General features: G+C 42.0%; 1 protein-coding gene across 5 annotated transcripts in view; it reads left to right on the top strand.

The window, feature by feature from the left end:
* YTHDC1 (YTH N6-methyladenosine RNA binding protein C1) overlaps positions 1-23,788 on the top strand; it is an 87,741-nt gene that overhangs the window by 55,956 nt on the left and 7,997 nt on the right. For 4 of the 5 annotated variants that reach the window (XM_068232994.1, XM_068233022.1, XM_068233031.1 and 1 more), the window contains 5 exons: positions 8,684-8,850; positions 14,704-14,786; positions 19,567-19,603; positions 19,680-19,719; positions 21,583-21,645. In XM_068232994.1, the coding sequence (XP_068089095.1) occupies positions 8,684-8,850; positions 14,704-14,786; positions 19,567-19,603; positions 19,680-19,719; positions 21,583-21,645 (390 nt within the window). The remainder of the gene's footprint in view (positions 1-8,683; positions 8,851-14,703; positions 14,787-19,566; positions 19,604-19,679; positions 19,720-21,582; positions 21,646-23,788) is intronic. The other variant, XM_068233004.1, reaches the window with a different exon arrangement.

The raw sequence follows: 23,788 nt of genomic DNA on the forward strand, positions 1-23,788 counted from the left end.
TAAAGCTATATTATGACAAATACCTTCTGTTTTAAGAAGACAAATTATATTTATTGCTTTTTCGGTCTCTTATACTTTCCAATTGTAAAAATGTTCAGGTACTTGTATTTAAAAGGAATGGTCATTGGCTAAATTTTCAGTCGGTTGTTTTTTTCCATGTCACGTAAGTGCTTGTAGCAGTTGTCCAGTGCCTGATGAAGGTAAGTGGATTTTTAGGAGTAAACTAAAGGTGTGTACACACACATAATTACTGTCTCCTGCAGAGATTAGGGGACAGTGCAGGGCGAAGTTCTGTACAGACTCTGGCCAGTGATGCGCTCTGTTGCTATGGATGGTAGGTGGAAGGATAACATGCTTACGATGGAGTAGGAGGGGTAAGAAGGTGAACAATGGCCTCAGCCTGCAGTTGGATGAGATGGTCTGTGGGAAGGGGGGGGGGGGCATCGACAACGCAAAGGGAAGTCTCATTAGGATCCAGAGGCTTTCCTCTCCTTAGGTAAGTATTTGATTTAGTACCCAAGCTTTGCCACGGGCACACTTTAAAGAGGAACTTCAGCCTAAACTCACATACTGTCATTAAGTTACATTAGTTATGTTAATTACAATAGATAGGTGATCTAATCTCTTACCCACACTGTTTTAAAAGAGCAGGCAAATGTTTGATTTCATGATGGCAGCCATCTTTTTGGTTGAAAGGTGGTGACAGGGAGCATGAGACAGTTCCAACTGTCCTGAGCACCTCTCCCAGTTGCTAGGCAACGTGAATATAGGAAATCCCATCATGCTCTGCACAGCATCAGGGGAAAAAGCCCGTTTTTTTTCTTTGATGGGTGGAGCTTAGCTAAAATGCAGCTAAAAATGATGCTTTGGTAAGAAAAACAAAGTTCTGATGCTGTGAAACTGTTAAAGAAACACCAAGCCTTTTCAGTTCTGCTGAGTAGATTTTTAGTCCGGAGGGTCACTTTAAGATGTGCTCAGTTGGTAGTCAGGTGACTAATTTTTGATGTGGAAGCCTTCTTATCTGCACAGAGCAGCCACCTTGTTAAGGATCTACAAAGAGCCTGCAATAACTTCAGCAATAAATATAGTAGAGGTTGTCCATATGTTTTGCCTAAGCAAATAGGGTTTTTAAACCCTCTAACTTCGCTCACCATTCAAAGATGGGAATAAACCAAAATTGCTGCAAAACATGTATATTTAACTCAAAGAAATAGTTTATTTAGTTCTACAATCCTGTTACAATATTATCTAAGCCTGCAGAATCATAGTTAGTTTGAGTAATTAGAAGTATGCATCAACACGTTACCAAGCTGCTGTTGTAGCAATCACCCAGGGAGAATCGGGGGACCTCAGCGACCTCGAAGGGGAGACACCTGGAACATACACGAACAGCACGTCTGCTGATCATCTGGAAAGATCCCGAAGTCAGTGACTTCCCCCTGCCTTTAAAGAGGAACTGACCTTAACTTTTAACTATAGCTCATAGATAAATATAACAATAAATATGGGTGTTTTTAAAATATTTTTTTTTAAAACGTATTAAAAAAGAAGTTATGATAATAAAGAACCTGTAGCCACGCCCCCCAAGCTTCTGTTGCGCGGCATGGCCCCATCATGCACAGTATGCTCTTTCACTGGCAGGATCTCGCTCTGTGTGCAGTCTTCTGACATCTCGCGATGCTTCCTCCTGAAGCATCACCTGATGTCATGCTCTGCTGCTGGTGGCTAATTGTCCCCAACTGTCTCTGCTCAACATGACAGCGCTTGCCAGATCTGCTGCCCTGGCCCAGAATCAGGGTCGCATGACAGCACTGCCTCCCTGTATTTGTGTGTCATTCCCCAGCGACTGGAGGGGGGAGGGGCGGTGTACACTCGTCTCCTGTCGGTCCGCAGTAAAAATGTGCTCACTCAAGCAGAGCAGCTTATGCTGCTTTCTCCCTGGGCTGGAGTGGACAGACATGGTAGAGGGAAAAGCCTGGATACCGCAGCTTCAGCCTTTCAGATAGTGTGTGATGCTCTTTTCCCCCCTCATCAAGTTCAAAGGCTGAGGCTGCTGTGGTAAAGTGTTTTTTTTCTTTGAACTGTCTGATTGTGTCCAGAGCTAGCTAGGGAGGAGGGGTGAGGGGGGGGGGAGAGAGAGAGAGAGTGTGTGAGAGTGTGTGTCTTTGACATTTTGTGTGTGAGTGTCTGTGCCAGAGAGAGAAGGCATGTATGTACACTATATGTATATGTGTGCCCACAGTGTGTGTGTGTGCGGGTGACAGTATCTGTGTGCCAAAGAGAGAAAGTGTGTGTACAGTTTTTGTATGTGTGTCAGTGTGAGTGTCCAATATGTGTTTGTGTGTACAGCATGTATATGAGTGTTCCAGAGTGTGTATGTGTGTGTCAAAGAGAGAGTGTGTGTGCTTTGTACAGTTTGTGTGTGTGTCCACAATGTGTGTTTGAGTCTGTGTGCACAGCATGTGTATGTGTGTCTGTCCACAGTGTGTGTATATGTGCGCCAGAGTGTTTGCGTGTCTGTATGTGTACAGTGTGTGTGTGTATATATGTACCAGAATGTGTGTGTCTGAGTGACCACAATGTGAGTGCCAGTGTGTGTGTGCGCCTCTGTGTGTCCATTATGTGTATGTGTCAGAGTATATGCTTGTGTTTTTTGTTTTTGTATAAAGGCATGCTTTCCGGGAATTGGGGAGGGTATTGCCCATGCTGGGGCTGATTGGCATAAGTGCTGTTGAGGGGGGGGGGGGGGGGGGGAGGGGGTAGTCCGTATAAGAGGTAGGTTTTATGGGAGGAGAGGGGGGTGTCTTGTCTAGGCTGCAAGTGGACTTTTTATAGGGTGGTGTGAAAGACCTTCCCTGCTACCAGGATAGAAAAAAAGTTTCACTTACCTGGGGCTTCCCCCAGCCCCCTGCAGACGTCCTGCACTGTCTCAAACCGATCCTCCAGTCCCCCGCAGGCAGCTAGTTTCGTTTTGGGGCCAGTGTGCCTGCATGGCTCTGGTCATGCACATACTTGATTGTGCTCCCGCCGCCTTGCCCATGTGTGTGATGTCATAGGTGCGCTCGTACTAGTAAACTACGTGGGGTGTACGTGTATGGCCAGGGGAAAGCGGAGGGACAAGCGGAGGCCTGGGGCAGGTATTGTATTGTTACACTGGGCACATACTTTATTAGGAGGGGCGTTGCCAGGGCTATTACAGTATTTATAAAGTGCCGATATATTACGCAGTGCTGTACAGAGTATATTGTCACTAACTGTCCCCCAGAAGGGCTAATCACAATCTAATCCCTACCATAGTCATTTGTCTCTGTGTGTATTGTGTAGCGCATATATATGGTTTTGGGATGTGGGAGGAAATCAAAGTGCCCGGAGGAAACCATATAGACACAGGGAAACCATACAAACTCCATGCTGATAGAGCCCTGGCTGGGATTTGAACCGGGGACCCAGTGCTGCAAGACGAGCGCTAACTACTATGCCTCTGTGCTGCCCCAAATCCTGGCTTACAAATCTTATGGAGTTGCAATATGTGGCGGTAGTTAATGAATTTTTTAATTCATTGTAAGTTGCTAGGTCTCGTGTGGGAGATAACTTACATTTCATAACTGGTTTAGATATGTGCATTGGGTAAAGCTGGCCATACATCTGGAAACTTGGCAGTCAATCAACCATCTTATTCCACTATTATAACCGAATAAAGATTGGTGCCACCAAGAGCATGCCCAATTGACGATGCAACCAATTTTGTGTTACTTGTATCGATCAGATATGCTGGAAGATGTAGGGCCAACAAGCTCAATCTGGTGCACAGCAGAAATGTAGTGGGATATTGTAATGACAAACACGACGGAACCCCCGGGGATGGCCCCCCCTCTCCTAGTGTAAAATGTGCCCAGTGCGGTATACTGACAGTAGAGGAATAACTACAGAGAATAGACAAAATACAGAGAAGAAAAATGACAGGCTTGAAAACACAGACAGACAGTCATAGACCGGCGCAGCCAGATAACATCACTGTAACTGTACACTATCACAAGCTAATTTGCCTACTGATTAGAGAAAGGAGCTGCTTGAGGAAGGAGGGGCTGGAGGAAGTAGAAATCAGCTGAATGGCACTGTAAACCTGCCAACCAACATATGGCTCCACACTGCACTAAAATGCAGTAACAGAAATTAGGACAACTAAAAGGTGTATTACAGCAAACATATATTTTTATTTATTAAAGCAGTATTATGCAACACATCAGATATTTTTACAGTATCAAATTTTAAGGTCAGTTCCCCTTTAACAGACAGAATCGTCATAACCGCGCAAGCGCATAAACAGCTAATCAGAACATGTTTCTATTCCACGCAACCGCAGAAAGAACACATGCTGCTGCTGCCTCAGCGCGTGATCACAACATGATCTTGCCCATGTTGCTTTGTGGACAAGGAATGTAAGAAATGTAACTTATTGCACAGCAATTCATTGTTCTTGTTCTTCTGCACAAGGACAGACAAAATACAGCAATAATTACAGCAAGTCTCCAGTTGCTGAGATGAACCAAATTAACTCATCCAGTACTAGACAGAGAACACATTTAACATATATACGTGAACAGTAATCCATCCATACATTAAAGGATCCATACATAAAGACGGGCATGTCACTAACGTATCGCACCATACGATGCAAATAATTCGGGGAATTCTATGTGGCTTGTAATTGACCAGTTAAAGGACAACTGAAGTGAGAGGGAAAGGGAGGCTGCTATATTTCCTTTTAAACAATACCAGTTTCCTGGCAGCCTTGCTGGTCTATTTAGTAGAGAAGAGAAAAAGACAATCGAGAGCCCCCGATAGTGTATTATTGTAATACAACTGGCATAGGGTGATCAATTAAAGTTATACTCACAAGTCTGGGTTGCCGAGTCCAGGCAACCACTTAAATCGCAGGCGAGGAATTTAAACCTGTCCCCGCTCAGGTTAAAAATGTCGCTCTCCGTAGATAGAAAAAAGAGGGTGTCAACACCCATCCACCAGGTGGATCAATCGTAATGTAGTATACAGAGGCGCCAGTAGAATAAAATTAGTACCAATTAAAATCAATAAAAGTGTGGGTGGTGTGGGTGGATCTACCCGCCCAACAACAAAATACAAGCACTGCTGTGTGTAAAAATGGTCAATTTAATAAAAACTCCCAATAAAATTATACAGTTTGCAACGCGTTTCACGGGTCCCAAGCCCGCTTCCTCAGGCAAAAAAACTTTTACAAGCAGGAGCAACTGAAAGATACAAAAAACATAACAAAAGACCCAACTGTAAACAACAATCAGAAATCAAAAATCAAAGATGAACATCAGTCAATATTTAAGCTGAACATAATATAATACAATTTCTGATTACGTCAGCAAATAATAACATAACATATATGAAAGACAAGAGACATTGCATCCATGAAAAACACAGATATATACTCTTGTCAGCCATCTAGTGCCATGTAATCTCGCACTTGCTTGGTCCACAAACGCATTGTATATATTTGCCAAAGTCTGGCCATCTACAGTCCATATCCTCATACATGCAAAAATAGCACCTTCTCCTATCCTATATACATATATATGAGAAAACACACAATAAGTATAATATACACCACCAAAAGAGCTTTTCAATGGATGTGTCTAAACTTGAACATGGAAAATTTTGTAGAACCATGCGGATAGAGCGGTGGGGGGTGGCCAGACTATCGCATACTAACGAGGGACAAAGGAAGTGAGGGGAGCAAAATAAACACTGGATTTGGGAGGAAAAACATCACTTACCAGTGTCCTTGTGCAGACGAGTGTGGCGCCTTTGCTGCAGGTTGGCGCCACACTCTTATCTAAAAAGCCTTCCGTATCGTGACGTCCGGGTGATGGGGGGCGTGGTGTGTCGCGTGTATGGAAGGGCGTGACTAATGGATCTCTAATGAGGGAACGCGTGATCCGCCTATGGAGACCTGTACAAGGCGGAAATGCGTCAGCTAAGGGTATGATGGCTGAGCCGCCATCTTACTAGTGGGCATGGTATACTTATGTGATATCCACACAGGAGCAGTACGGAGCGGAAGTGCGTAGGTTAGGGGCATGATGGCTGGGCTGCCATCAAACTAGTGGGCATACTACTCTCGTGTGACATCTCATACGGAGATACGTAATGTGTATAATGTGGGTCTCAACAGTATTCCTTATAAAAACATATGGTATAATATAATAATGGAAAATATATATACATACATAAGGATTCATGTACAGCGTTGGGTATGGAGGAGATCTGGCCACAATTACAGTACTTACCTTTCTCCCCGTCCCTGCATAGTATACCAGTAATTTGGCAATATTTTGACCTATTTAGGCAGATATTTATGACCATGACCCATGTTCACAATTGTCGCTCTCTTTTAATCATCTTTATGGTTTTAATAATAATTTATATATTACATTTTACCACTGTTTTTTAACCCCCCCCCCCCCCCTCCCTTTATATGTATGTATGTGTGTGTATTACACATATATATACATATATATTTTATTTTATTTTCAATTTTTGTCTATCAATAATTATCCTCTATCCTTAATCTACATAGGCCTATCAATAATCATCCTCTATCCTTAATTTACATAGGCCACCACGGATGGTTACTAGATTGGTCTCACAATCCAATCCATTTAAGCATTATGAATTTTCCATTATTTATATTTGATTACTTTTTTGTTTTTATTATTATTATTTTTTTATTATTATATTTTTTATTATTTTTTTGTATATTTTTGTGTAATTTTTCTTGTATTTTTGTATTATTATTTTTTTTGTTTTGTTTTATTTATTATTTTTTGTATTTTTTTGTTTTGTTTTTGTTTTGGTTTATCTGAACATGAATCCTTATGTATGTATATATATTTTCCATTATTATATTATACCATATGTTTTTATAAGGAATACTGTTGAGACCCACATTATACACATTACGTATCTCCGTATGAGATGTCACACGAGAGTAGTATGCCCACTAGTTTGATGGCAGCCCAGCCATCATGCCCCTAACCTACGCACTTCCGCTCCGTACTGCTCCTGTGTGGATATCGCATAAGTATACCATGCCCACTAGTAAGATGGCGGCTCAGCCATCATACCCTTAGCTGACGCATTTCCGCCTTGTACAGGTCTCCATAGGCGGATCACGCGTTCCCTCATTAGAGATCCATTAGTCACGCCCTTCCATACACGCGACACACCACGCCCCCCATCACCCGGACGTCACGATACGGAAGGCTTTTTAGATACGAGTGTGGCGCCAACCTGCAGCAAAGGCGCCACACTCGTCTGCACAAGGACACTGGTAAGTGATGTTTTTCCTCCCAAATCCAGTGTTTATTTTGCTCCCCTCACTTCCTTTGTCCCTCGTTAGTATGCGATAGTCTGGCCACCCCCCACCGCTCTATCCGCATGGTTCTACAAAATTTTCCATGTTCAAGTTTAGACACATCCATTGAAAAGCTCTTTTGGTGGTGTATATTATACTTGTGTGTTTTCTCATATATATGTATATAGGATAGGAGAAGGTGCTATTTTTGCATGTATGAGGATATGGACTGTAGATGGCCAGACTTTGGCAAATATATACAATGCGTTTGTGGACCAAGCAAGTGCGAGATTACATGGCACTAGATGGCTGACAAGAGTATATATCTGTGTTTTTCATGGATGCAATGTCTCTTGTCTTTCATATATGTTATGTTATTATTTGCTGACGTAATCAGAAATTGTATTATATTATGTTCAGCTTAAATATTGACTGATGTTCATCTTTGATTTTTGATTTCTGATTGTTGTTTACAGTTGGGTCTTTTGTTATGTTTTTTTGTATCTTTCAGTTGCTCCTGCTTGTAAAAGTTTTTTTGCCTGAGGAAGCGGGCTTGGGACCCGTGAAACGCGTTGCAAACTGTATAATTTTATTGGGAGTTTTTATTAAATTGACCATTTTTACACACAGCAGTGCTTGTATTTTGTTGTTGGGCGGGTAGATCCACCCACACCACCCACACTTTTATTGATTTTAATTGGTACTAATTTTATTCTACTGGCGCCTCTGTATACTACATTGCTGGTCTATTTGGCTGCAGTAGAGTCTGAATAACACCAGAAGCAAGCTTGCAGCTAATTTTGTCAAATTTGACAGATGTTAGTAGCATTTGATATGCTGCATGCTTGTTCAATGTCTATGATTAAACATATTTGAGGGAGAGGATCAGCAGGATAGCCAGGCAGCAGGTATAATAAATATGACAGCCTCCATATTCTTCACTTCAGGTAAATTCAGCAGGAAGTGTATTTGATGTGTCCAGTTCCAAGCTGCATTCTGTTTGCATGCATACCAAAATTATTTGCTCATAACCTATTAATGATCATGTGGGAAGGGTATAATGGCAAAGTTTTAAAAAGGTTTGCTGAACTCAGCTTTTGACTCCTCTTTATTGCCTTTTAGTTTAAGAACCTTTCTACTGGCATCTTAAAAACTGTTTGTTTTCTAAAAAAAAACAAAAAAAAAAAGTTTGTGGAATCTACAGGAATTTGGTGTTTTCATGTTGCAGATGTTTGAATAACTATTGTATCTGCATTTCTGTTTTTCCTTCCTCTCATTGCAACTGGTGGTTGTTTTCAGGAAATTGAACCCGAATGTGGAACCCAACTTTGTCTTCTGTTTCAACCGGATGATAGCATTGACTTGTATAAAGTCATTCACAAAATGAGACACAAGAGAAGTATGCATTCACAGCCACGATCGCGAGGCCGTCCCACACGCCGAGAGGCAACAAGAGAAGTGGGAAGGTTAGAAACATTCTTTGGACTGATAATAGGCACTTGTGCTGGAGTAACATGATGGACCACGCAGCACGTTGCAATGCCATTGACGGAGAGAAAACAAATCCTCACATCAAGCTGCATGGAAGAGTTTGTGGCTTTATTGAGGATTTCAGTTTGGTCTCATTTCTTCTGCCCCTCCCACAGTACACGCCCACAGCCCTTGCCTTCTGTTTGTCACATTCCAGCAGAGGTGGTTACTGCTACAGGGATGTCATTGGAGATCAGCTGCTTTTAGACTAGTATAGACGAGATTTGTTTTAATTCTGCAGACCTGCAGAATGTAGCCAGAATTGAGTGAGGAATTTAATCTATTGCAGAAAGAAAGTATGTTTAATTTCTTGTTAAAAGCCTTTTCTTTCAGGTAAAACCCTGGATGCCCCCTATCAGATATGGGACTTTTATAATGGATCAATAATGGTGTTGCAGAAGATGCCACCTCCCCTTGGGGAGATAAAGCTTTAAAAAAAAATGTTGCTTTGTTTTCAAGAGGAGCCTTGTTGGGACTATTTCCATATGGCTTCACCATGGTGTGTTTAGAAGCAGATTGAAAAATGGGCTCTGTAAATAATCCCACAGTGAATACATCTTGCTGAGCTCCTGAAACCGTTTTAGGTGTGGAAAGGGGAGCAAGTTGCACTTGGAGACCCGGCAACATACCAGAAAGTGTGGCTGTTGCTGTGTCTGTACATCCCTACCTACCAGAGATGCTGGCAATACCTGTGGACTGTAAATGTTGTAGTGGATCGACATGATTATTTCTTCCTGCTTAATGAACTTAACATCATGTACCAGGAAACAGAGGGTGTTACTTGGTTTCAAAGAACTGATGCTTAAAAAGCCCTTCAGCCAACCACTCCTCCCATTCATAGGCTAATTGCATAAAATAATGCTGACAGGTTTCTTCTAAAGACTTGAAATGTTGGTTTGAAGGGCTGTGAAGCTGTGGGTATTCCTATGTCAGGTAGACGGCCAACTCCAGTGCCCCTAATCCTTTCAGCCCAAGAAGGACACAAATAGGTAGGAGGAAACCTGACAAAGCCCCATTTTCAGTTTTGTTTTGTTTTTTCATTTTTTGTTTTATGGACTGAGCTCAACGAAGTTATAAGCTGAGGTTTCCTTTACCCTAATGAGCAGTAACAAGTGACCTCTTTACTCCAGTTTTGCAATGGACTGCAAAATGTATTGTAACAGCACTACACCTTCTCATGTCCGCCTTGTATATGTGCGGCTTACAGCTTAAAAATCCTTAGTGGACTACTATATGAACTGTTGCTATATTTTATACCGGTCATAAATGCACTCTACAAGAAAGCGGTATGTTTCCTCTTTACACCAGCTTTTCAATTTTTTTTGATAATGGTTTTTGCTGTATGTGCAACTGCTATGCTTCTTGCTGAGAATATAAGATCTCTCCCAGCCACATAGTGGCACTGATATAAACCAGGTAATGATTGTTATGATAGGGCATTAATTTGCTGCATTCTTGTTTGAGCAATATCATTTTAAGACCTGTTTTCTACTGAATGTTTAAAATGTTGTAGAATTCATTTTTCTACCACATTTCTGTTTCTAAACTGGTCATACGTAACGTTAGTTTTGGTTTGTTGGGTACAGGTCTGCATTTTTATTGTGAAATGTATCACATGCAGTGACTTAAATATTCAGTTTGATTATATATACAACAGATCTTCTCTTAAAATCAGGCATTCCATTTTCATTCTTACAGCTTCCAACTGGAAGTATGAGAATGTTGCATAATAGTTTTTTTTATGGAGCAAGTTGTCTTTTCCCTACATCAAAGCCCACTTAAGTTTGCAGGTCCCTATTGGGGATTTCTGTATACTTTGATCTTGGTAACAGATCCCAGGACTCAGTATACTGGGCTTGTACTGGGTTTGCTTCATTCATTAAGCTGCTTGACACTTTTTTTTTTTGTAATAAGTTTTGTTTTCTTCAGATATATTATGGTCATCATTTTGTACATAACACAGCTTAATTCTGTTTTATGTATTCAACTATACACTGGAAAATGTTACGCTGCTCTAAAAGTAATGTGCCATATTTGTATGTGATTGCTGAGACCAAATTGCCAGAGAGGACATATCGGAGTACGTTCCTTTTCAGCTCTGTGTGACTTTTCACGGATTTTCAGTCACATGACTGCTTAAATATATACTATACACCGGGGGCAAAATATATGATTTAAATAAACCCTTAATATACTAAAACTAGCTCATCAGCATTATTCAGCATTTTTTTCCCCAAGTTTATGAAACTATGATTCAAGCATAGATGGCATCACTTTTTTTTTTTTCTTTATTAGTTTTCCAAGAAGATCATGTATTCTTTAAAAGTGTGTGTATATATTTTACCTTTTGATCACGTCAAAATATATATATATATATATATATATATATATATATATATATATCTCATTATTTTTCTAGGCTACAAAAATCATGAATAATTTGGTTATATCTTTGCAGTAGAATCACAAAATAGTCTACCTCTGCGGTCCTCACAGGAAAACCCTATTTTGGTATATTAAGGGTTAAGCGCATAATATAATGCACTCATTTCTGAATGTCTTCATGCTTCTCCTTGGCTCCAGGGTCCCTCTGTTTCTCAGACTTCATAGTATTCAACTCGTCTGTCAGTCGAATCGTCTCCAGGAAGTACCTGTTGCTGTGTATAATTAAATCTGAACGGAGCATGTGCGAGTTCTGAACCACGCATGCTCAGTAAAAGGAGGCGCTTGTTGTGCAATGAACTCTTTCTTTTGCTGGGCATGTGGAGTTTGGAACTCATGCATGCCAATTTCAGAATTGCTTGTCCACAGCCTGGTGAACGTCTGGGATGCTGTGAGGTAAAACCCTTATTGAGCTTGGAACGGAATGGATCGTGAAGGAAACGTGCAGGCCAAATAAATATTCAGAATTAAATATTCTGGCACCCCTGAGTTTTGATTTTTGCACATTTTAGGTATGCTGTAAGGGTTAATTCACTCTAGTAGAATCTGTCCCATGGTGCCATCCAGCGTTATGCCAGTGACCTTCATTATACTGTATGCTGCTGCCTATATTGCATTGCACTGCAGCCCACTAGTCTAGTGACAAGTTGTTTGTGTCTGATATTTATGCTTATTCACCTTTATGTACTGTGTGTGCTGTACAGCACAGTATATAATGTGAATAAGCCCTAAAGGAGCATTTCCCAACAAATGTTCTGCCCTGCACACGGGTACATTGTAGAAAGCAGCCAAATTAAAAAATCATTCAGTGGAAATGTGGGGTAGTCATCTACACCAGTGGGCTGTGATGTAGTGTGGCAAAAATATTTTGTTGAATTAGACTCTTTTTTTAATACTGCATATGTTGAAAACAACCGGCAGCTTGTTGCACAAAAGGTTGTCTAGCCAACCAATGGCACTGTGCGTTGCCAAGAAAATTGTTTGAGTTTGACTTTTTCATCATCAAGTAATATTTACAAGTCCGATCCTGTGAAAAAATACATTTGGATAGTATGTAAAGTGGTTTCAAGCTCTTACCTTATTTGCCTCGTTAGTAAGATTTCTGCTCACTACTTTGCTTAAAGGAACCTGAAGTGAGAAGCATGTGGAGGTTGCCATATCGCTTTCCTTTTAAACAGTTTGGCTGTCCTGCTAATCTCTTTGGCTACAGTAGTGTCTGAATCACACTCCTGGAACAAGCATGCGGCTTATCTGGACAGACTTCAGTTAGAAACGGCTGTACATGTTTGTTCAAGGGTGTATTGCTAAAATTATTAGAGACCAAGGATTATTATAACAGCCAGGCAATGTGCATTGTTTAAAAGGAAATAAATATGATAGCCTCCGTATCCTTCTCATTACAGTTGTCCTTTAACCTTTCTAGTGTTATCGGAAAGCTTGACTCGTCCTAAAAAAAAAAAGCTGGAATCATTAAAGACGAGTCAAACTCGTCCGGTAATTACTATTACCTGCGCCGTCTCTGTCGCGCGGGATTATTTATCAGCTCCTCGCAGCTTCCCTACACACGTATTCACGCCTCCTTCTTTTCCTCCTCCGTCCACTTCCTGTCCCCCAGCGATCACATGCCCCCACCCCCCGGCGTTTTCTTCTGATGTTACAGCGTGCATCCCCTGGTGTCGGATGCACACAGCATCATCACATCAGACAACAAATAAATGTTTTTAGAATGGATTAAATACAAACATCTGTATTGGATCCAACATAAAAATTCTAAGTGTAAACTAAATAACAAAAAACAAAAGTTAAGGGCAGCAGTATTGCCCATAGCAGCAAATTAAGTAAAAAAAAAATGTATTAAAAAAGGGCTTTCTTTATATTGTACGCATGCTTGCGGACAGTTTGCAAGACTGCAACTTGCAAGCAATCCACAGAAATGCTTACAATATAGTGACACAAAAAAAAAATTGTACCACTTTTGGTACAAATATTGGAGGTAAATTAAATGCCAGGAAGGTTAAGAGCACTGTGGCTTTTATTAGAAAAACCCTGTCATCCTGGAGACCATTCCTAATTTTGCTAAAAAGTTTAGGGCTGATTCATGCTACAAGTTTTTTTTTTTTTTTTTAAACACTAGATATTTTAAAAGCTCTTGCTAATGCAATGCTATGGGGGATTTTTACAAAACCGCATTGCTTCAATGAGGACAAACACATAGGATAACATTAGCAAGAGCTTTTAAAATAACAAAGTGCTCAGAAAAGCTCTTTCAGTGTAAACAAGCCCTTACCAGTTCCCTGTCATGTAAAGGACTGAGAGAAATTTTCCCAGGTGGGAACACAGACGCCAGTTAAAACCTAAAGATGCGTACACACGTCAGATAAGTCTTTAGAAAATGAAAGATCATAGACCAATTTTACCCCCTTTCATGTAGTATGAGAGCCATACTCTACACAGTCTAATCTATGGAGCTGAACTCCCCATCAGATAAAATCTTTGAAAGATGCTGTACACATTCAACAGATCAGTATCTGCAAAAGATCTGTTCCTGCAAAAGATCCGTTCCTGCAAAATGCATTCATGGTCTATGATATCTGCAGATCCCATACACACCTTGTTTAATGGACATTCATCTACAGATCAGACAATTATCTGCTGATCTGAAGATCCAACCTGGTGGATCTGATCTACAGATAATTGTCCGTTAAACAAGGTGTGTATGAGATCTGCAGATATAGACTATGAATGCGTTTTGCAGGAATGGATCTTTTGCAGGAACAGATCTTTTGCAGATACTGATCTGTTGCATGTGTACAGCGGTCTTTGTGTGCAGCATCTTGCAAAGATTTTATCTGATGGGGAGTTCAGCTCCATAGATTAGACTGTGTAGAGTATGGCCCTCATACTACATGAAAGGGGGTAAAATACTTTTATCTGACGTGTGTACCCACCTTAAGAGTTCCTAATCACTTCCTAGATTTTCCAAAAATAATATTCTAATGGATTCTTGGTTATTAACCAGTCATAAACAAGCCATGAAGGATTAGAGCAAGCATATACTAAATCACTGTTGTTCAACTTGTGGGCACATTACATTTAGAGGTAGCTTGCATTTAAGATGTTGCTAGAATGTATATTGTGTAGTCTAATTTAGAGAAGAAAATGTGAGCAATGATGTAGCTTTTGGTTTGCTGAAGTTATTTCTAGTGGTCTCTGCTTGAAACTACAGCAGCATCACACCTGTTTGTTTGGCAATATGATGGTGCCGCCACAGACTGGCTGTTTGCAGGTATGTACGTTTAAAACATGTCTTAAAGTGTCTGTTTCATTCTAACATTTAATTTGTATAGGCGTCGACCTGAAGAGTATGATATTCATAACAACCGAAAGAAACCAAGAATTGACTATCCTCCAGAGTTTCACCAGCGACCAGGTTAATATATTTTACTACTAGGACTTCTTTCCACTGTTCTGTAGAGGATGTTCTCATTGGAACAAGTTCTGATGCTTTATTAGTAGTTGACGAGGCAGAAAGTGGTTTTATAAAAATGAACTGGTCATAGTTTGCTGAATGTCATATTTACAAATTACTTTAATTATTGAACATCAGGCCCCAGTGCCATTAATGCTAATAGTAGATAATAGACACCTATTCATATTCTTTGTGTAGTTTGACCAGCGCGGGTTATTTTAGCACATGTGGGCAACACAGAGGTTTATGGGAAGTAATTAGTCATGTGATCAGCATTAAATCCAAGATCTCAGGAAGGTAAGGCAGCATGCTGTAAAGCTAGCAGGGAAACTGAATTTGTATCAGTAAAGCTAGATAGAGGTTTACGTGAAAGCAGGATGTCCAAATCACAATCTAACTTTCAGCCTTGTTTTATCAACCCTCACTGTGAACACGTGAGTACCTATAGTTTGCTCTGGGGAGAGAGGAATGGACTTTGAGACCATCTATGGAAAGTAGTACAATAAGTATCAGAAGAATCAGCCCAATGTACTTAAATTCATTGAACTAGTGCCAGTGGCACAGTTGCTTGTTCATTTTCTCTACTGTCGTTAACTTAAGAATTACTGATTAGAACATTCATTTTGGAATTTATATGGTTTGCTTTCAGAGGGAATGTGTTACAGTACACTGTAGTGCATCACAAGAATGCCTAACACACATTTCACGCTCACTCCACCTCCCCAGTGGCCCAACAAGGAGCCCACAGCTCTAAAGTTTTTCCAACGATAAACATATCCCATTTGATTCAATGGCCTCAATTCACTAAGCTTAACTCCTGTCTTTAATAACATTTCTAGTTATCACCATGGTGATAAGGAATGTAGTATTCGGGAAACTATTTACCTCAGGCAAACCTAAAGTTAACTCTTCTGTCTTTAAGTTAAGGAGAGCTCTCTAAAGTTAACTCTTCAATCCTTAAAATAACTCCAGAATTCTAAAGTTAAAGACAGGCTGTTAATTAACCATGTGAAAATAACTACAGAGGAGGTAACTTAAAGGGAAGGTTCAGGGACTATCTGAAAAAAAATAAAAATCCCCATCCACTTACCTGGGGCTTCCTCCAGCCCGTGGCAGGCAGGAGGTGCCCTCGGCGCCGCTCCGCAGGCTCCCGGTGGTCTCCGGTGGCGCGCCCGACCTGGCCAGGCCAGCGGCCAGGTCGGGCTCTTCTGCGCTCCAAGGCCCGGCACTTCTGCGTCCCATGCCGGCGCTCTGACGTCATCGGACGTCCTCTGGGCTGTACTGCGCAGGCGCAGTAGTTCTGCGCCTGCGCAGTACAGCCCGGAGGACGTCCGATGACGTCAGAGCGCCGGCGTGGGACGCAGAAGTGCAACCAATTCACGGCAACGAAGTAGTTTCCATTGACGCGAATTTATCTTTGCGATGCGATTAAGGGAAAATTATGGATAGGCATGGTGCAGTTTTCCGCAGCACGCTTCCGATCCCCATAGCCGATGACGGGAAGCCACATGACACTGCATCTGGCTATCCGGAAGTACCCGCAGAGGGATGCAGTGTTCGCATGTGCGCAGTAACTGACAGCTGGGACCAGGGAGCTGGGCGAGCGAGGTGGGCGGGTGCGCGCGCACAGTTGCGTGCGCAGCGTGCATGCACACTGGCGGCGGCCGTAGACCTAGAGCCCGTTTTTAAACTGGCTGGGTCTACTAGTAAGCAATAGGAGTCCACGCCACCTTCTTATGAAATGTCTTCCGTTTAATGTATTAAGTTACATAAAAAGGTCAGTAGGGCTACAAAAGAACGTGCCCCTACAGTTAATTTTTATATAATTTTGTACAGTAAAACTGAAATTTCATAAGAAGGTGGTGCGGACTTTTATTGCTTGCTTGAATATTCTGGTGATACCCAGGAAGTGAGCCGTGCACACCTTACCCCATTGCTGGGCGGCCAGGAGAGTGGGTTTCCACTTATTGGGCTTGTCATAAGCAAGGCTTTCTTCAGCCACAACATCTCTTATGTCTTATATGGAGGGGGGTGACACACAGATGGTAGGGACTCCGAGCAGTGCAGAAACTATGGAAAGATGCATATCATTTTAGAGCTCTCTCTCTCCTCTTTCCAATGATATATAAACCCTACGCCTTTTAGTTTTTGCTATTTTTGCGATCGAAATTGCCGCGGCCGCGACTTCGATAGCGAAAATAGAGAAAACTAAAAGGCGTAGGGTGACGATTTAGGTGTCGTCAGAAAGAGGAGATACAATATAACTATGGAAAGATGGATATAATTTTAAAGCTCTCTTTCTCCTCTTTCTGACAACACCTAAATCGTCGCCCTACGCCTTTTAGTTTTCTCTATTTTCGCAATTGAAGCCGCGGCCGCTGCAATTTCGATCGCGAAAATAGCGAAAACTAAAAGGCGTTGGGCTCTTACATCCGGGGGAGGAAATACAATTCTGAAATGGTAGTTTGCAAGGTGGCCATGAAGGAATTTGATTCTGTAAAATGTATTCCTTATGAAATAAGCCACATGAGGATAAGATGCTGAAGAAATGGTTATTAAGGGTACTTTTACACTATATCTGTTTTTGTTGCATTCCATAAAAAATAGGATCGCAACAGTAATAAAAAGCCCATAGACTTGCCCTTGTAATGTGACTGTTGGCTGGTAACACTTATTCAGACAGAAATCACTGCACACCTTTGTGGAAAGGCCATTGGAGGATAATTGCAACATGCCTCAATGTGCAATGACTCTAAAAAGCAAAAAATGTTAATGCTTTTCTACATCACTTAAGACTATTTTAAATTCAGAAAAACTTTCAAAAGGTTTCATAAATTGTGAAAGCTGGTTCAGATTGAGTACTGTCCAGCAACTAGTAATCTACCACACCCAGTTGCTGCACATGCCAGTACAGTCCACAGTGTGAACCTTAAGCTGGCCACTAATGGTCCAATTTCTAGCGAAAAATCGTTTGAGCGATCAGAAATTCTGATCGGATTGGTTGTAAATAATCTCCATTGGTGGACACAATCGATTATGAACGAGTGAAAAAAATGTCGCCCGAATGAATTTTCGTCTAACGAAAATTTGAATTTTCTTGGTGGTCGTGATAGATAGGAAGCAATGATTGGTTAGTTGATGGTGTAGTGAACGATTTTTCGTCCGATCAGAATTTCTGATCGCTCGAACCATTTTTCGCTAGAAATTGGACCGTTAGTGGCCAGCTTTATAGTTGGGGCATGGTTCAAACGGCTCTATATTTTTATTCTTAGCAGTTCTACCTGAGGATAAGATAATCCACATGACTATTTTATTAGTTCTCAATATTGTCTTATCAAGAGTACAGGCAACGATACCAGTGCACTATTTACCTCCTGGGCGATAATCCCGAGCTGAGCTCTGGGTATGTCGTGCAGGAGGATTTCTCAGGCCCTGGTGGGCCGATTTGCATAATTTTTTTTTTTTGTTACACGCAGCTAGCACTTTGTTAGCTGCGTGTAACTTCCGATCCACCGCTACCCGCAGTGCCGCGCAGCCCCCCTCTCCCCCCCCCCCCCCAGGCCCCTTGCGCAGCTAATCAGTGCCAGGCAGCGCTGAGGCGTGGATCGGGACTCCCTCTGACGTCACTACGTCGGTGACATCATCCCGAGCGTCGCCATGGCGACGGGGGAAGCCAAGCAGGAGATCCCGTTCTCAACGGGAACTCCTGCTTGCGCTGAGCGTCGGAGGGGGTGGAGGGATGCAGCGGCTATCATGTAGCGCTATGCTAGCTACATGATTTCAAAAAAAAAAAAAAGTGCTGCGCCCCCTCCTGGGCGATGTAATTGGATTAACTTAAAGAGGAACTATTATCTTAAAAATGCCCCCCGCCCAAAACACATATGTAAGTAGATAAATACTTGCTCTACTCACATAACAGATGTATTGTAGTGTCCACATTTTTATTCCTATGGTTTTTGAATTGAAAAATTAGATGACTCCTGTTCCTGGCAGGGGCCATCTTGCATCCTCCAACTGGATCCTACCAACCCCCCCCCCCACCACCACCACCACCACATCCACCTCCTCCCTGCACAGTTTCTGTGCACAGCGGGGAGGAATAAATGCAGCAGCCTCAGACTCGCCTGCTAATGGATCCAAGCGCTGCCTTCCCCATCTATTCTCTGCACTACCACCGGAGCCAGTGCAGAGTATAAAAGGATGCTGCAGTACCTGGAACCATTATTCAGGGATTCTGTGCGCCGCCTTTATCCTTCCCCGATGTTCAGTGCAGGGAAGAGAGAGAATCCGGCGGCAGAAGGGCTGAGGGGGGGTGGGGGGCGCGGACATGCTACTGGAGAGGGGGGCAAAGGACAGTGAAAGTAGATGGCCCCCCTCCCTGCGCTCTTACAGCGGCTGGACCACGGAGAGAAGGGGAGACCAAGGCAGCCAATCAAAAAGCAGAGACGTGAGTGACAGAGGCATCAGGCTGATTCAGCATGCCTGTCACTTCTTCTCTTCAGCGGCCGTGCGTACGCTCTTAGAGCCTGGGGGCATAGAGAGAGAAACTGAACATTAAAAAAAAAAAAAAGTAAGAATGATTTTAAAGTTTTCAATTGCCTGATTAACATCCTTTTTACTAATATATCAGCCTGCGATGTAGAACTAATTGTTACTCTTTAAAGTGCGCTTATTTTGTGCACTTTTGAAGATTTCTCACCTTATCTACACAAACATTAATGGTATGGTTTTGTCTAAACAGGGTTTGTTAAGGATCCCCGGTTTCCAGAAGTGGACAGGTAGATATTGTTTGTTTTAGGATTTGTTAATGCTTTAATTTTACAATATGACTAATTATGACTTTGTATTTCACAGAAGATTTACTGGAGTTCGAAGAGATGTGTTTTTAAATGGCGTAAGTTCAGTTGAAGTCATTGATATGTTGCCACTGTTTTTTGGTTATCTAATTTAGTTTAGCCTTATTGTAAGTTTGAGTTGTCCAAATTTAACTGGTGAAATGCTTGAATATAAAGCAAGTGCAGATCTACTCTGCTGATCTGTTAAGGTGGCTGAGCCACCATCCGATTTGAATACTGTTATCAAATTATATGAAAATCTGAGCTGCCAAAGCAAGCTAGATAGACAAAATTGGTCGCATGTATCGATCAGACATGCTGGAACATCTTGGGCAAACATGCTTGATTAGGTACGCGTTTCTAATGGCGTTTGATTATCACGCACACGATCGAAACCCCCGGCCACTAACACCCCCCAATTGTACATGTGCCACTACGTTTATACTTTACCTGTGGAATGTCCGCTCTGCTCCTCTGGATTCGTGGGGCTGCCTTTTTTAACCACTTAAGGACCGCAGTGGTAAACCCCCCTAAAGACCAGGAACATTTTTACTAAAATGGCCACTGCAAGTCCAAGCTGCAGGGCCGCACAACACAGCACACAAGTGTTTTTCCCCCCACCAACAGAGGCTCTCTGTTGGTGGGGTCTGATTGCCCCTCAAGTTGTTTATTATTTTTTCAATCCCCCCCCCCCCCCCTCCCCCCAGCCAATCCGGGCGATAGGCTTCTGCCTATGAGAGCCGATCGCTCTCTTGTCCCCCAGGACAGCCATGTCACACAGCTGTCCCCAGTACAGCACTGCCGCTGATCGCAGAGTTGTACTAACTGTAAAGACGGCAGTTTCGCCGTCTTTAACAGTCTACTGAAGGCGGGGAGGAGTATTGCACACCTTGTGCTTTTGGGCACTCCAGTGATGTTGCAGCTCAGAAATATGGCCAAACTGGTGGCAACCCTGTTGACTATTTTGAATGAAACGCTTGATTGTTCGATGATCACGCTTCAGAAGCTTTGCAATTTTAAGAGTGCTGCATCCCTCTGCAAGATATCTCACTATTTTTGACTTTTCTGAGCCTGTCAAGTCCTTCTTTTGACCCATTTTGCCAAAGGAAAGGAAGTTTACTAATAATTATGCACACCTGATATAGGGTGTTGATGTCATTAGACCACACCCCTTCTCATTACAGAGATGCACATCACCTAATATGCTTAATTGGTAGTAGGCTTTCGAGGCTATACAGCTTGGAGTAAAGGTTCGTATACACGTCCGATAAAGATCGTTCGTTACGAACGATTCGTGACGTTTACACGATATTCAAATTAGACCGAAAAGATCGTTCGTAATGAACGATTGTGTACACACGTGAACGATATAAGTATAAAGTACTGAACGACGAACGATAAAAAAAATGCGTGCGCCAACAGAAGTGACGTTATGACAGGCAATAAGAACATGCGTACTACTCCACAGATAATCATTATCGGACGATCTTTGTACACACTGCAACGATTGAACGATTATCTTTCGAAAAAATCTGCCGGGTTGGATCGGTCGGATTGAACAAGAACGGTCGTTATCGTCCAAAAAAACGATCGTTTTCGTACGATCGTTATCGTACGTGTGTACTCAGCCTTAGACAACATGCATAAAGAGGATGATGTGGTCAAAATACTCATTTGCCTAATAATTATGCACTCCCTGTATGTGCAAGACTATTTACCAGTACATCTGATCATTAAATCAACAAGAAGAATCCAATTTATTGGTCATTTTCAATCCATCTGCGGAATAATTTTTCATTTAACTTCTGTTTCCAGCACTTTCTGTTCAAGCCTGTTGAAATGTGTTCATGCCTAGAGCAACGATGACAGTAATGTGTGATTGTATATGTAATCATTTGACACTAGTCTTCTTCATTTTACAGTCTTACAATGACTATGTGAGAGAGTTTCATAACATGGGACCACCTCCTCCATGGCAAGGAATGGTTAGTATATTTTCTCTATATTTTTTGTTATCCAGTAATAGAGATGGTCAATCAGATGCTGATGGTTTTGAGATGATATCATTTTATGCAACTTAGAATTGGATATGTCAAAATTACCAGCCACTGCTTTTGATTGTTGAAAGTTCCAAGCTGCCTAAAATGAACTTCATTTTCATCAACTCATTCTAAAAAGCATGTTACTACTTCATATTAAATAATTAATAAAAAAAGAACAAAAGTGGCAAAAAAATTTTTTAAAAAAAGCTACCCTGCAAATCTGTATGTGTTGTCGGTACTTAAAGTGTTCCACAGACCTGGAAAAGTAAAGATTTGATACTGTTATGTGCAGACGTGGAAAGTTCTGCTACTCTCCCCACTAGGACATATGGGCAGAAAACTTCTGTCACATCCCTGCCGTACCACAAAAGTAGAGAAAGCGTCCATTATGTTCCCCATTGAGACTTAGAGGCACAAAAGAGATGCCCTCCTCTACCCTGAAATTACTTTATCAAGAGGCTAGAGATTTTGTTTTCTTTCCCTCGGTAACAAGTCACTGATGGCAGAGGCAAACTGGCAACTCATAAATCTTGTAGTCACACATGAAGGTAAGAACAATGCTATTGCTTTGAAATTTAATCAGAAACTCCTTTAAATGATTTGAAAATCCTAAATAAAAGCGGTCTAAATTTGTCCTTGTATTTTTAGGGACATAAAAAAATCGTTCTTGCTCAAGAAAAGATAAAAAAAAATGAAAATACCTTCTGTTTTAAAGGGACTCCGAGCAGTGCAGAAACTATGGAAAGATGCATATCATTTTAAAGCTCTTTCTCCTCTTTCCAATGATATATAAACCGCCGCCCTACGCCTTTTAGTTTTTGCTATTTTCGCAATCAAAATGGCCACGATTTCGATCGCAAAAATAGAGAAAACTAAAAGACGTAGGGCGACGATTTAGGTGTCGCCAGAAAGAGGAGAAAGAGCGCTTTAAAATGATATCCATCTTTCCATAGTTACATTGTATTACACGGCAACTTTTTCCTAAAGTCAGCAGCTCCATTCTGCTGAAAAAGTCGCCCTGTCCCTTTAAGAAACAAATTTTATTTTTAGCATCCCTTTGAATCAGTAAGGCTATTCACACTGGGGCGTTGCATTGTACAAGTCTGTAAAGGCAGAGAGGGAAAAGGTTGCATCTTGCACTTTATGTGCACTGTGTGACAAAAGCAAGTATGCTTAGCAGCCAGTGTAAACATGCACATTGTCCAGTACCACACAGCGTAGCTCGCATCATTCCGATGGGATGCCACCTCTCTGCTAAACCACTGAAGTAATAATACAATACTCCATCCTGCTCCTCCTGGACCTCTCCTCGGCATTTGACACTGTCGATCACTCCCTCCTCCTCCACTCCCTGCAGCTAATGGGCATTTAGCCTTAGCCTGGATCTCCTTCTACCTCTCCAACCGCTCCTTCACAACATTTTTCAATGGCTCCTCATCCACTCCTACACCCCTCTCAGTTGGTGTTCCTCAAGGTTCCGTCCTAGGACCACTACTGTTCTCACTCTATACTGCCTCAATTGGCAAGATCATCTCCTCCATGGGTTTCAATTACCACCTGTATGCCGATGATACCCAGATATATCTCCACACCCCAGATCTCTCCTCCTCTACCATGGACAAAGTCTCTGCCTGCCTCACATCCATTTCCTCCTGGATGGCTGCCAGGTACCTAAGCTTAATTTGGACAAGACTGAGCTTCTAATATTCCCACCCCGCACAGCTGCACCCCTCCCAGATCTGCACGTCACTATTGAAAATACTACTATCCACCCTACCTCCCAAGCCCGCTGTCTAGGCGTTACTCTGGACTCTGAACTTTCCTTTACAGCCCACATCCAAGGTATTGCCAGATCCTGCAACTTCCACCTCAGCAACATCTCCAAGATCCGCTCCTACCTGTCCCGACACCACTAAACTCCTTATCCACGCCCTTGTCATCTCCCGCCTAGACTACTGCAATTCTCTTTTGTCTGGCCTCCCCTCTAACCATACTGCCCCACTTCAATTGGTAATGAATGCGGCAGCCGGACTGATACATTCTTCTCACTGCAGCGCCTCTACAACTCCGCTCTGTAAAGCACTAC

The sequence above is a fragment of the Hyperolius riggenbachi genome, chromosome 1, assembly GCF_040937935.1.
Source record: "Hyperolius riggenbachi isolate aHypRig1 chromosome 1, aHypRig1.pri, whole genome shotgun sequence".
NCBI classification, from domain to species: Eukaryota; Metazoa; Chordata; class Amphibia; order Anura; family Hyperoliidae; genus Hyperolius; species Hyperolius riggenbachi.